We start from the raw sequence: 14,204 nt of genomic DNA, 5'->3' as shown, positions 1-14,204 counted from the left end.
GTATCTAAAGCACTTAGAACCTAGAAGAACATAAGCACTTGATAAAGTTAGGCGGTAATTTAACAAACCTTTATGGAGCCCCTATTAGGGTCCAGGGACTGTTCTGAGCACTTGGAAGATAAAAGGTGACCGGGCTGCTGCTTTGAGGAGTTTCCTTGCTGGTGGGGAAGCCAGACACGAAACCCAATTACTAAACGGCGTCACGTGTGACATGATGGGTGTTTGGACAAGGTGCTGAGAGCCCAGAAAAGAGGCCCACTGTAAGGGGGACCACATAAACCTTCCCAGAGGACAGGATCTCAGAAGATGCTAGGAAAACAAACAGGCAAAGGACATTTCAGGAAGAAGGGGGAAATGGGGGCAAAAATGCACTACAGCAAGGGACAGTGAGAACTTTGGTAGGGCTGGGGCTCAACCTTGAGAAAGCAGAAGCTGTCTAGGTGGGGTCCAGGTAAAGAACGAGTGCTTGCCTTCCAAGCTTGAGTTGGGACTTTTTCCCACTGTGTCTCAACCTGAATGTGCAAAGGCACCCACAGGGGACCCTGGTACACTGTTGTTGCTTATTCAGCAGGTCCAGGGGGTTGAGAGCCTGCATTTCTAAGACTCTCCCCCATGATGCTGGTGCTGCTGGTCCACGGACCACTCACTTTGAGTAGGGAAGCTTTAACCCACCAACGAGGAGGAGCCTGCAGAGGCAGTTAGGCTGGAGGTACTCCTTCTCCTCCATCACAAAGCCCTGATCTTTAACTGGGTGCATTGCCATCCAGAATAAAAAATGATCAATCCCAACCCCTTTTGCAGTTGCTCTAGGCAGATGACTTAGTTCTGGCCAATCAGCTTCAAGTGCACTGTCTTCTTAGGGGAACTGACTAAGCCCCAAGGGGACTCTGCCTGTCCCAGATCTGAGTGGCAGCCTCGCAGCCCTCTAGAACCACAAAGTGGCCTTAAAGATGGTGCCGGGTGACAGTGACACTGGGTCCTGATACCTACCTCTGGGTTTCCCCTTATATGACAGAAGGAGACTCTGTCTGGGGTAATCCCCAGTTATTTTCATGTTGCTTTGTGCTGTAGGCACTAGCCCTAACTGATGCAGGTGACAAGAGAAGGTCTGGTTTTCGGGAGGGAGGCTGTGGCAGCAGCAAGGGCCTGCTGCTCCTCTCTCCCGCTGAACCCAACCAGGGCATGCACAATACACGCTGGGAGTCTTTTTCGTCCTTCACACCAAAGAATTGTTCCCAGTGTAATTCTGCTGGGGTTGTAACATGTATTTAACAAGTGTATACTTGTTGGGAGAAACTCGAAATCCACTTTATAAGACCAGAAATATATACAATTGTATATACAAATATAATATAAAAATAATTATATATATAAACAAAAATAATTATATATACAAATATATAATAATTGTTTCTCTCAGATTTATTCTTTTTCTCTATGATTTATTATATAGTTGATATAATTTGGGGGAGGGTCAGTATTCTCAAATTTCTTTTCTGAAAAATATTAGGGAAAAGAAGTAAATAAAACATATTGAGGAAACTTACTTCTATGCAATCAGTGTTGTCCGAGAGAACTTTCCGTGGCAATAGAAATGCCCCATTAGCTACACAATCCGACACCGCGGCCACTAGGCACGCGTAACTATCAAACTTCAAAAGTGGCCAGTGCAATCAAGGAACTAAATATTTAATACATAGATTTCAATTTTAAATAATTTCAATGAAAATGGCCAATGGCTACCATATGGGACCGTAGAAATGGCGTGAAATGGCTCAGCTTCTACCACCTCAATAAAGTGTTTAACATCTCCATGTTGATTCCATCTTTTCTTCCAGATGTTAAGTGCACGTGTCCTTGTTTCCTCCTTCAACACCAGAGCTACTCCTTGTGTCTCCCCCTGGCACCCCTCAGTGAGCACGGCCCGCCCTCTCCCCGCCAACCAAACCTGCATCCAAAGTGCCTACCCCCAGCCCCACAGCCCCCAGCCCCACTCCGGCCCTCCTCCCCTGCACCCACGCTCACCGCTGTCTTGGAGCTCTCCGTGTAAGGCAGGGGCTTGGCCAGCTTCTCCACGTCTGCGCCACTAGAGCCCACCTGCGTGTACGAATAGGAGCCTCGGAAGTAGGGGTTGCTGCCCCAGGCCGAGCGCAGGATTCGCCGAGGTTTTGGAATGTTGGGGTTCCCTGTTGGGGAGTTGGAAGAGCCAAGGGGAAGGAAGATAAGAAATGGCTGCACACGGAAGACGCCCCTAAACAAGCAACTGACAGTCCTCCGGCAGGGCTGCAAGAAGGCCAGACCCCCGCGGGGAGGCATGGAAAACCCAGGAGGAGGTAGCCGGGCTAGGGGCTCCAGCCCGTTACCCTCCCCACCCCCACCCCGCAGCGCCTCCTTGTGGCCACTCCCAGCAAAACAGCTCATGGGGAAGGGGGGCTAATTTTCCTGTACGAAAAAATATTCCAGATCGTCACGTATCCCCTTCCCACTTCAGGGGTAGTGGACGAAAAAATGTTCAACTAAAAGAATCAGACAGTGAAACGCAAATCCATCTCTGAGCAGGACAGTATGGGTAGGAAATGGACAATCTGAGGTTTGTGGGTGATACCTGAGTTTTTTACCATCAGCCCTTAGAAGAAACACAGCGCCCAAGGTTCTGAGTGTTTCAAGTTCCAAAGGGGGGCATGCGGGGAGGAGCCCGCCGTCTGGGAGCCCAGGCGCCCTGCGGCAGCTCTCCCGTTGGACACAGCAATCCAGGGCTGCGGAGAGCTACAGCAGGTGCAGGAGAGGCAGAGGGCCGAGTAGAGGGTTGCAGGGGGTTGGAGGCAGGGGTGGACAGGGAGGTCGGAGGCGAGGGTACATACCTGTGAACTGCCGCAGCATCTCCGTGCAGATCTCGGCCACCGCCTCATCGTCACACTTCTCCATGACAAGGGCCTCCTCTCCGCAGATCCAGCCGCTCAGCACATGGCCGTAGCGCTCAGGCGGGTAGAGGACGTCGAAGCCGCAGATCTTGCGGTACCAGAGCTCAGGCAGGTAGGTAAGGGTGCGGCTCTCCGCCTCGTCCTCCCACACAAACTGTAGGCTATTGCACTCGGGGCCCCAGAAAGGCTCCTCAAATTCCAGAAAGATCTTGTCGGTGGTGCCGATGCCCAGGCGGTGGATGGCTGCCACCTTCTCGGCGGGCAGGCCTGGCCGGAAGAAGCTGGTGTACTGCCTCTTGAGCACGCCCAGCGACACGGTCACGATCACGTGGTCCGCTGGGATCACCTCACAGTCCTCACACTCCACCAGCACCGGCCACTGCTTGTCCTCATCCCGCCCATCCCCCCGGGGCTGCTCTCCCCCCTGGCCGCCCTCCCCGGCGTCATGGTTGTGGTCACCTTCGCCCCGAGGCTCAATCTCCGGGCCCCGGGGGCGGGCCGAGGCCTGGTCCCAGTGCACACAACGGACAGGTTTCCCCAGTTGGATGACATGGGCGGGGATGCCCTTGGCCAGCAGCTCCACAACCCGCATGAAGCCCGAGGGGATGATGTGGTGGGCCCCGGGGATCTCCGTCCACTCCCCGAAGGCGCTCAGAGACACCTCATCCATGCTGTGGGAGCCACTCTCACAGCTCTCCACCTGTGGGAAGAGCCAGAGAGGAGCCAGGTGACCACCAGGGCAGGGCAGAGGTGGGAAGAGGACCTCAAAGCAGCCCCACCCTCCTTGGACCCAGACTCCTCAGAATGGGTCTTCCTCCCACCACCCTGTATTCAATAAAGCTCTGGGCAGACAAGGATACCTTCAGGTACTGCTGGATCATGGCAAGCTTCAGGCGCTTGGTGGCCTCCGGGTCCTCAGGGTCATCCCTGATGCGGTTGCGTACCTCCTCCCGGGTGAACACCCCTACGCTGTTCTGACTCTCAGCATTGACTGGTTTACCGTGCCGGAAGAACTCCTGGGTCAAGTTATAGACCTGCCAGAGAGACCCCCAGGACGCTGAAAACACACTCCCTCCTTCCAACCTCCGTCTCAGACCAAAGAACCCCAACTCAGAAGTCCCCACCTTCTAGGTATTTCTGGACATGCTGAGCCCACAGCGCCTCTTCCTTGGTGAATCTGTGTAGCCCTGGGTGCCGCACTTGGGCTGCACCAATAGGGCCAAGGTTCAGGCTGACAAGTTGCCCTGGGCAGCCCGCCTCCTTGCTTCCAGACTGCCCTCTAAGACCCGCTGGGTCTGTTGGGAGCAGGAGGGAGCCCTGGAGGCTCTCTTGCTGGGCCCTTGCTGAAAATAAAGCAAAACGTTTGCTGGCTTGTGGGAAAGGAACCGCCCCCTCCCACAAAGGATGATCTGTGGCAAAGCCGACCAACCACTGGACAACCCAGGTCTGCACGCATTTCCTTTTTTCCCAGAACCAAATGCCCAAACCCTTTCCCCACGACTCCTGGCCAAGTGTATCTGCTTCCCCCTCTCCCAGGAGGGCAGTCTGAACTGGCCTGTCTGGTGTTCTCGGGGGAGAGGGAGCAGAAGGAGCCCTGAAATCTGACCTCCCAGGAGATGCTCCCTAGCGCTTCCCGGGTCCACACGAAGTGTTTTTTACTGTGGAACCCAGATTTATTTAAGCAAGATGGCCATGTTGGGGCAAGACATGTGGTGGGGAGGGAGGCCCCAGGGTGCCGAGGAATGAAAATACATTTCACAGGCATATTTTGGCAAGAACTCCAACCCACACCTTATCAACAGAAAGCAACAAACCGTCCCTTGGAGCATGGTCCTATTGCCTCCCCTCCCTGCCTGGCACATAATTCCCACCAAACACTGGACTCGTCTCCCTGGCAAAAAGGAAGCTAGCCCTGGGTCAGGCATGGCATCCCCAGCAGGCAAGGTCTGAGACCCAGCATTCACTCAATGAACAGTTACTGGGCTGTGCCAAACACAGAACATAATCACGAGCAAAGAAGAACGTTCCCCTGCCCTAGCTCGGAGTGGGGAGATATCATAACTGGGCTGTTTCTACATGAGGCATTTTAACAGGGAAGAACCCAGGGGTTGTGGGATCGACCCCGATGACCTCGGACAGCTGGCAGTGAGAAAGAGAGGAAAGGATGAGGAAGGTAAGAGGCCCTGAGAGAACGTAAGTAGCTCAGTCTTGCCCAAGTAGGCAGCGAGGAAAGAGAAAGTTGTAAGAGATGACTGTGAAAAGGCAGGCAGGGGCAGGGCACGAGGGACTAAGAGTCACGTCAAGGTCTCTGGACCCTGGTGTCACTGAAGGGTGGCCCACTCTCCCTCCCAGGACACCGGCAACTGTGGGCTCCTTGGTCAAACATCTGGGGCTGGTGTCAATTAGTCGTGTGTTCCCCGTCCTAAAGTGAGTTTGAATTTGGTCAACACGCGTTCATGGGAATGGGTGTTTGCCCTGTAACCCAGCCCCGGGACAGGGCCCTGTGGCTGAACCCTAGCAGAAGGAAGGTGACATTGCCCATTGCCCACCATCCCACTCAAGGGAAAAGCCTCCCCATGAGCTAGAAATATGAATTAAACATGTCTCCGAAGTATACAGTATGAAGAAGAAAATGAGCTAAATTGTTTGCTTTTCTTCCCTCCAGTCACAAGATGCTGGACATTTGACCTTAACTGGAATCCTCAGCAAATTCCTCACCCAGCACCACTGCCAAGGAGTCAGGCTTTCGGCTGGCCTCTTCCTCCCTGGCTTTTTTTTTGTTGTTGTTGTTTTTTCCCTTGAGGCAATAAGCAACATGGTAGCCAGTCCTTAGCTTATGTTGACTAAAGGCTGAAATGTGCAGCTGGGAGTGATAAATTTAGTACATCTACATGATTCTTTCTGTCAACCACCAACTGGACAGCCTTCACTGAACATGGGTTTGGCATAGGGGTACAGTCGCCTGTCCTGAATTAAATGACGTCTTCCCAATGTGACCTAGGGAAATGGCACTATACCAGCTGATAATCCTCACCCTGATTCTCAGTAAACACTTTTCATCAGGATCTCATTTAATCCTCATGACCCTCTGAAGTAGTTTTAACTGTGTCCATTTTATAGATGAGGAAAGTAAGAGTCAGAGAGCCTCAACAGCTTGCTCAAGATCATATAGCTCATAAGTGGCAGAACTAATATTTGAATCAAGGTAGTCTTTCTCCAGGGACTAAGTTCTATACGATACTAGAGCATGAACTCATTTATTTGTTAACAAGCAGAATAGATTCAAATGAGCGGCCCTTCAAAGTCGTCATCACCTTTGGAGGAAGGTTACATATTTCTTATGAAGCCACTCTCAGGCAGGGCTTCCCAAGCTTAGAGCAAGTCTCTTCAGAATGGCCTCCAGCTCTGGTTAAGAGCCACACAAGGAAATCTCTCTTTCCTCATGGTTAACATCTCTTCCTTCTGACCCAAATTTTGACTCCAACTGATAACCCACCTTCAACATCCTGCTCTCCATAGCTCACACTCGTAGCTTTAAAAAATCAAACCCACAAGCAGAAGCTGACGATGATCTACTTTTAAGCACATTTAAGAGAACAAGCAGGTCATAGACCCTGAAAGTCCTTCTCAAGAGGCAGCCATGTTTAAAGCACTCACTACAACCTGGAAATCAGGATGTGACTAATTCCCAGTAGACCAGAAAGGTCTACTTTGGAGAATACTGGTTCTTATCTGCTCATTAACAATTCAATCTCTTTGTACGTGAGTGAAAACACACAATATACCTTGTGGGTGCACACAGAGAAGTCACAGTGTGCCTACCTTCCATTCAGCAAGGACTATCCCCAAAGGGAGAGCTGTTTCTCCTCCCCCACACCCAAGAGACAGAAAATGTGCAATAGGTGCTTGTTAGCCAACTTGCTGACCTGCGGTGAAGGTTCATTACACTATAAATGAGAAGCTATCAGAAGGCAAGGCCCCCATGCTACCTTGGTTGTTAAGTGCAATTCACAGCAACACTGAAAGATACTAAAAACATGAACACTTTTTTAAAAACCTGAATTAGACAAGGATGTGTGCCATTGCCACTTCTACCCAACACTATACTGGAGACACTAGCCAGTGCAATATGGCAAGAAAAGAAGTAAGTTGTCTCACGCTGTGCTGTCTGATACAATAGCCACCAAACTATGTAATAATAATAATAATGTAATAATAATAAACTATAATTATAATATTATAGTATATATATTATAATATTATTATTATGTAATAATAATAAATTCAATAATAAATAATAATGTAATAGTAATTAACAATTACTGTGGCAATTTAAAATTAATTAAATTAAATATTTAGTTCCTCAGTGTTACTAGATACACTTCAAGAGCTCTACAGCCACATGTAGCTAGTGATTACCCTACTGGATAATGCAGGTCTAAAACATCTCCATTGTTGTAGAAAGTTCTACTGCATAATGCAGGTCTGAGGATTAGAAAGAAGGAAAAAATTTGCCATTTTTTGGTATAGTATGTACATAAAATTCCAAAGCATTATTAGAATATAAATTAAGGTTAACAGATATAATATTAGCATTAAAATAATACTTTACCAAAGTAGCTAAATCAATATGTAATAATCAGTTATAGTTCTACACACTGGAAAAAAGTAGAAAGTAAACTTTTAAAAAATTACCACTTACAAGAGTATCCAAAAGCAGTAACAGCAATCACTACCCAAGCACCTATTAAAAAAGTCTAATAGAAGATTTTTTTAAGATTTATTTATTTATTTATTTGAGAGAGAGAAAGAGAGCAGGGGTTGAGGCAGAGGGAGAGGGAGAGAAATCTTCAAGCAGTCTTCCTGCTGAGTGCAGGGCCCCATGCAGCTGATCCCAGGACCCTGATATCATGACCTGAGCCAAAATTAAAAGTCAGACACTAAACCAAATGAGCTACCCAGATGCCCCCCTAATAAAAGATGTTTAAGGTCTTTCTGAAGAAATATTTAATCATCTGTATCGATGGTCTCTTACCTAGTACTTCCCCACTCATCATCTTCATTCTGTCCTCAAATTGTTCTGAATTTCCAAATACAGGGCCCAGAGAGGATGCAAAAACATGACCAGAATCACAGAAGACCCCACAGGTCACCCAACTCCTCCCCCCATATTACCAGGCTGCTCCCTGCCTCCCACACCCATGTGCCCAACTGCCCTGCTAATACCTCACCTCGTTATATAAATCGCTGAATTCCTCAACCACGTCCTTGGGGATCCTGCGGCCATGGTTGGTGAGGTAGCAGGCCACGCCATTCTTGGAGTAGAGACTGATACGGCCCACACTGCGTTCCCCATCAGTTGTCTCTTCCAGGAGGCCATTGGCTTCTGCTAGATGATAGATGGGATTCCCATGGGAGCCATGGATCCACGTGGCTCCCAACTCAAAGGTGGCGTGTCCTGATGGTGACAACAACAGGCCCTTAGCAAGAGCCTCCTTCCATGCCCACAACAGGGCAGAAAGGGAGTTGGGTCCCATGTGGCAACCAAAGTCTTCAGTGAAAAGTTCTCAGTGGAAACTACATATGGCATGAAATGGATTCCACCATTCAGCTGAGATAATGGCCACCCTAAATGACTCTGTGATTTGCCCCAGGGTCACTTCACTGGATAGTTGGAAAGCTGTCCTTTTGCATCCCACCTTTGTCTAACACAACACCAGATACTGGCCCCTCCATCCTCATTGGTGACTCTCCCTCAGGAGACATTTTGTGGGCACCTGAGGGTCCCAGTGAGGGAAGGGAGGTCATCCATAATATCCGATAAGGAGACCCAGGGGAGGGCCTCTGACTCAAGGTCCTCACCTGACTCCAGTTCCTCCACATCTCATGGTCTAAACCCTTGTCCCAGATGGAAATGGCCCCCCTCCCAACTCAGTCCGGAGCAGAGGAGAACAAACATTACAGTCTGGAAGACTCCTCCCCAAGGCAATCTAAAATAGACTTCCAGAGAAAACTAAGTTCTCTCATCCTAAGGCAGAAGAACAGAAGGAGGGCAGAACCCTGGGAGTCTGACTAGGGAAGGGGAAACTCCCGGACCCAAGCTGAGGCAGGACCAGGCCCGGGACTGGCTCCACCACCCCACCCACAGCCCCGGTACCAGATACTCTGAGGCATCTGTGCCTGGGCCTAAGTTTCCTCTTCTGATGCTGCAGGGACTGTGGCACATTGTCTCCTTCTTTGCCTAGCTCCCAAAGATGTTGAAACAATGGAAGAAGACAGAGGAACATTTTTTGTGTGTTGTGTTTTGTTTTGGAGGACTGATTCAAGATATCATGTGCAGCTAAGTTTTTTGCCAAGATGATCACAATAATTCCTCCTATCCTTGTACACATGGCCTTTTATATGACCTTGCCAATCCTCCCATCAAGAGGTGGGGTCTGTCTCCCCACCTCCTTGAATCTGGGCTGACCTCGTGACTTGCGTTGATTAAGGGAATGCAGTGAAAGTGATATCCGTGGCTTCGGAGCCGAGGCCTCAAGAGATCTCATGGCTTCCACAATCACCCTCTTCGAATCTGACCACCCTGAAGAGGTCTATCCTGCCAGAGATATGTGGCCCAGCCAAAAAGCCAGTGCCAACCAGCAGACAGACAAATGGGTAAGGCTGTCTTAGACAAACCAGCCCCTGTCAAGCTACCAGATGACTGCAGCTGAGTGGGAGATCCCAGGCAAGACCAGCAAAAGAACCACCTAGCTGAGTCTAGCCCAAATTCCCGACCCACAGAATTTAAGCAAATAAAACGGTGCTGCCTTCAGCTGCTACATTTGGGGGTGATTTGTTAGGCAGCAATCGCTCTCTGAATACATCGTAACAGACAACAGTATCACCCCTCACCCCACGAACTGGACATTCTTTTTTTGCATACCCTCCTTCTCTTGGGTTGTTTCTAATTAAACCACCAGTTACTAACAATAGCCCTGTATATACTATGTACCAAACACAGAGCAAGAGAAAAAGCATCCCACAGCCCATGGCCTCGTGCCACAACCTCATGCCATAGCCAGTGAGACAGAATTTCCTTGTGTCTGCAGAGGAGGAGGCAGGAATGTGTACGTCCTTTTGTCCAGGAAAAATGGACAGACAGGGAGGTAAAAAAAAAACTAAAAAAAACAAAAAACAGTGCCTGCCTCCAGGCTTGGGGTTCCCCAAGGTGTCTTGCCTAGTTTGAGCTCCCAAGAGAAGAAGGGGGCCAGCACCTCGGGGAGGGGCCTGGGCCCTCCTCTGGGCACGCCAGGGAGCTCCAAATCCCACTGCCACTGGGTAGGGACATCCAGGCACGGGCCATCCTTCCTGGCTCAACACATGGCAAAAGCGGGTTTGAGATCAGCCTGAGGTCAGCCGCAAGGTTGGCATCCCACCCCTACTGGTCAGACTCTGCAAGGAAGTGGGGTGAACAGGCCCCAGTGTGAAGATATCTCCCACCCTCTCCCATCTGCTCCTCGGCCGCCGTGATCCTTGACACCCCTGCATCCAAGGGCACCAACCCCATCTCCTCATCTGTCCCATGGTGTCCCCGAGCCTCTGGCCCTCAACACCTTCTCAACGTCACTGAGACTCACAGTGAGCGTCTCACACTGAAGCAGGTCCAACTGCAGCCTGGGTGTTCCACCCTGCAAGTCTGCACACATGACAGGGGCAAGTTTGCCCTTCCCTAGGTGTGCTGTCCACTCTCCTGGCAGGGTCTGCCTCGATCTTCTTCGCATATATCACTCCAGGCATATGGCTCCCTCCTACTTCTCCTTCCCCTCACCTCCGCCCAGCACCAAGCTCCCCCAGCTCAGAAAGACTTCTGCCACCAACAGATGGCTAGAGGGTAGCTCCCCTCAGCTTCCTGCAGCCCCAGGCTTCCGCCTCGCTGCCTGTATCATGCATGGTGTGTCTCCGTGGTCAGCAACCCATGAGACAGGGCCACGGGTCCTCTCATCTTCTGCTTCTGTGTGGCACACTGAATGTTTTATCAAGACTCAAGAATCCTGACAGGAGCTGCCCCTTTCCAAAGAGTCCCAGGGCTTCCCTGCTGGCCATCCCCAGGTTTACGAGCACCTTGGACGGCACTTCCATCCTCACTGCCAACATACACTCCTGTGTGTGCCAGCCGGAGACGGACGCAACCTTATATATGCCTTCCAGGAAATGCTCTAGAAGACTCTCAATACATCAAAGTTTCTGAAAGAGGAAAAGGCCCCATGTGCGTCCTCAGCCTCTGCTCATTCTAAGCCTGACCACCTCCGTCTCTGAGCCAGGCTCCGTGTCCATCAAATGTGGGCATCCTAACTGCGTGGCCCTGTTGCCCCGTGTAGGAATGGACCCAGATACAAAATCCTCTAGAGGGTCAACATAGCACATGCCTTAGGATTTCAGGCGTGGTCCCTGCCCACTTGGCCTCTCACTGATAGATCCCCTGGCTGGGAAGCGCTGACTTCCAGCTGCCATTTCAGGCAAGTTCCCCACCCATTAGGACCCCTGGAAAAATCTGCCCACCCCTGGGGTAAGTCTCTTTCCTGGCTCCTTTCTCTAGGGTCTTCATTACTCTGCGACCCAGACAGATCCTCTTCCCAGATGATCCTAAGATCTGCCCATCACCCACAAATCCCATCTACCTCTACTTCCCTGAGCTCCTTCCTACTGAGAACTTCCTACTACTAGCTCTCAGTCGTGATATATTAATTCACACTCAAGAGTTAATGACTCATAAAGACTTACAGAATTCCTCTTCTTGAGAAGTAGAAACTGGTCCACCCACTGCCAAGACAGTTTGGTCTGCGTGTCCTCTCCTTCCTAAACACTGTGCACTCCAGGTCATATGTCAAAAGCGAAAGCCAGGGCCCTTCAGGTTGCTCAAAGGGCAAAGGAAGCTTCTGCCAGACGCCCAGGCAGCATGCATGATGGAATATTTACCATGGGCGGGAAAACCAAAATAATGAGATTCCAGGCAGGGCCAGAGCACTGAAGGACAAAAGATGACCTTGGCCTAGGAGTCAGGGGGAGGGGGCCCACTCACCGAGTTTCACGCTCTGCACACGGCCTCCGATGCAGCTGGAAGCCTCAAGCACAGTGACATCCGTGAAGCCTTGCTCCAAAAGTGCTTTGGCTGCAGCCAGGCCAGCCAGGCCAGCGCCGATCACCACCACACGAGGCTGTCCCCTTCTCCGTAGGCCACGACTGAGAGGGTCATCCGCACTGTCGCCACTGGATTCACAACTTTGCATACCGTCCGCACTGGCCTCCTAGGAACCTGCGGGGAGAGGGGGGCAGGGGTGTCATGGCTTACCTGCTCTGCCTTCACTTCCCACCTGCCCTAAGGGACACTTTCGAGCTCTGTTCTCAGGGTGGTAACCTCAAGTCCTTGTGCTCCTCCTGAGCCACGGACGAAAGGAACCATCTCCTAAGGACGTGGGAGGGAGAAGGATAGACAGAGGGAAGGAGAAAGGTGGAGCAGAGGAACCTTTGGGCCCTGCAAGGAAGCAGGGCTGCCGGGAGCCTGCCCCAAGCCCCTGAAACCCATCAATCCCATCCCAAACCTGCTCAGCAAACCTGAGACAAGAACCAGCCAGGAAGGGGATGAGCAAAAAGGCCAAAGTCAGGAGAAGCTGTTGACCCTGCTGACCCTGAACCAGCTTGCCCCAGCCCAGCTGCTGTGATCCAGCTCACACCAAAACCGGATGCTCATACAGACCTTAGGATGCTCACATGGACTCCGGGATGCTCACAAGGACCCCCAAGATGCTCACACAGACCTCAGGACTCTTGCACACACAGTGCTAGAGCCTCTACTTTCCCTCCCTTGCGTGGTTCTCCCCTGGCACTCTTTCTCCTTTACCCCTTCTCTTGTCCTCTTGCTTTCTGTTAGTCTTTCACAGGCTGAACGAAGTGGCAATTTGGTGGGCAGGACATAGTCCCGCCCGCCCCCCCAGAAAGTGCCACGAGGCTGGTATCAGACAAGCCTCTGCTATTCCGGGTAGGTCTCTGGTTGTTTTCCTCAGCCACTCAGCTCCTCAGTCACCGCAAAGCAGCAAGGAGCCCAGGAAACGGTGGACTGTGAGGACCCATGGCACCAGAGGCCAGACATCAAATTGACAGTTACAGTAAGCCAGCTTGTTCAGAGACGCCAGGCTAGGGAGCTGATGGCGGGGCCGGTGGGGGGTGGGGGGTGGTCCCTGAATCACCCCAGTGCTGGGAGAAGCTACCCTTCTATTCCTATAGTGACCACGAGGGTTTGAAATTGTCTGGGGGCCACTCATCTCTAATCCCGTCCCTGTTCCCTCCCTGACCCAAGCAACTTCTATTTCAATTATCTTTGCTGAAGTTTCAGCGGCAGAAGCTCCAGACTCTAATAGTACCCGGGACCTAACAACAGAAGAGGAAGGGTGGGCGGAAGGTGGCTACTGGGCAGTGAAGTGGGCAGGGGACACAAAAAGTAAAAAAACTGTCTCCCACACCTAATAGAGCTCAGCATAACCCTTCCAGTGACGAAGCAGCCGCACCCCCCCAAGAATAAGCCCAAGAGAAGCAGGGCACATTTCACCAAATAGACATGCCAAACAATGCTCATAGCAGCTTTATTTACAAAAGCCAAAAAGCAGAAGCAGCCCAAAGGCCCAGCCATGGGAAAATGGGTAAATAAATCGTAGCATTTTCCTACGAGGGAATATTCTTCAGCAATAAACAGAATCAAAGTACTGATACCCTCAAACATTACACTGAACAAAAGAAGCTAGAGACCAAAGAGTACGTGCTGTATAACTCCACTTACGTGAGGCTCGTGAGGAGGTAAAATGAACCTGTGAGGAGAGAAGAGAGACTGGGAGGAAGGGAATGACTGAAAAGCCTCAGGAGGGACCTCTCTGGGGCGGAAGGGATATGTACCTTGATCTGAATGGTGGCTACACAGTGTATATATAAAGATCCACTGACTTGGGGAATTCAGGATTTGTGCCATTTGTTGTATGTATATGCATGCGCCTCAGTAACTATTCGCATATCCATCCCTGCCCAGGAAGGTGGGGGATGGCTGGGATGGGGTGGTTTGGGGGGCGGGGGGGCGGGGGAAGCTTCGCACTTGCTTCCTTCTCGCATCTCCTGGTCTGACCACTGAGGCTTCCGTCCCAGCTTGCACCGCGCCCTCCAACATCTCTTTATGATAGGATTAGCAAAGGGGTCTTTTTCTAAATACGCTGAGGCTGCGAAGCTGTTCCTCACGCCTCCATCATTCCGCCTGCCGAG

General features: G+C 51.0%; 1 protein-coding gene across 5 annotated transcripts in view; it reads right to left on the bottom strand.

Moving 5' to 3' along the window:
- Window positions 1–14,204, bottom strand: part of SMOX (spermine oxidase) — a 55,308-nt gene that overhangs the window by 19,054 nt on the left and 22,050 nt on the right. For 3 of the 5 annotated variants that reach the window (XM_032351324.1, XM_032351326.1, XM_032351325.1), the window contains exons 2-6: window positions 11,983–12,216; window positions 8,153–8,379; window positions 3,782–3,955; window positions 2,862–3,621; window positions 2,026–2,186 (exon numbers count right to left, since the gene is read on the bottom strand). In XM_032351324.1, the coding sequence (XP_032207215.1) occupies window positions 2,026–2,186; window positions 2,862–3,621; window positions 3,782–3,955; window positions 8,153–8,379; window positions 11,983–12,190 (1,530 nt within the window). In that variant the 5' untranslated portion in view covers window positions 12,191–12,216. Of the gene's footprint in view, window positions 1–68; window positions 159–2,025; window positions 2,187–2,861; window positions 3,622–3,781; window positions 3,956–8,152; window positions 8,380–11,982; window positions 12,217–14,204 lie in introns of all 5 variants that reach the window. The other 2 variants (XM_032351323.1, XM_032351322.1) reach the window with 1 other exon arrangement.

This window comes from Mustela erminea, chromosome 7, assembly GCF_009829155.1.
Source record: "Mustela erminea isolate mMusErm1 chromosome 7, mMusErm1.Pri, whole genome shotgun sequence".
In the NCBI taxonomy this organism is placed as follows: domain Eukaryota; kingdom Metazoa; phylum Chordata; class Mammalia; order Carnivora; family Mustelidae; genus Mustela; species Mustela erminea.
The sequence above is the reverse complement of the archived record's forward strand: the minus strand, read 5'-3'. Positions and strand labels throughout refer to the sequence as shown.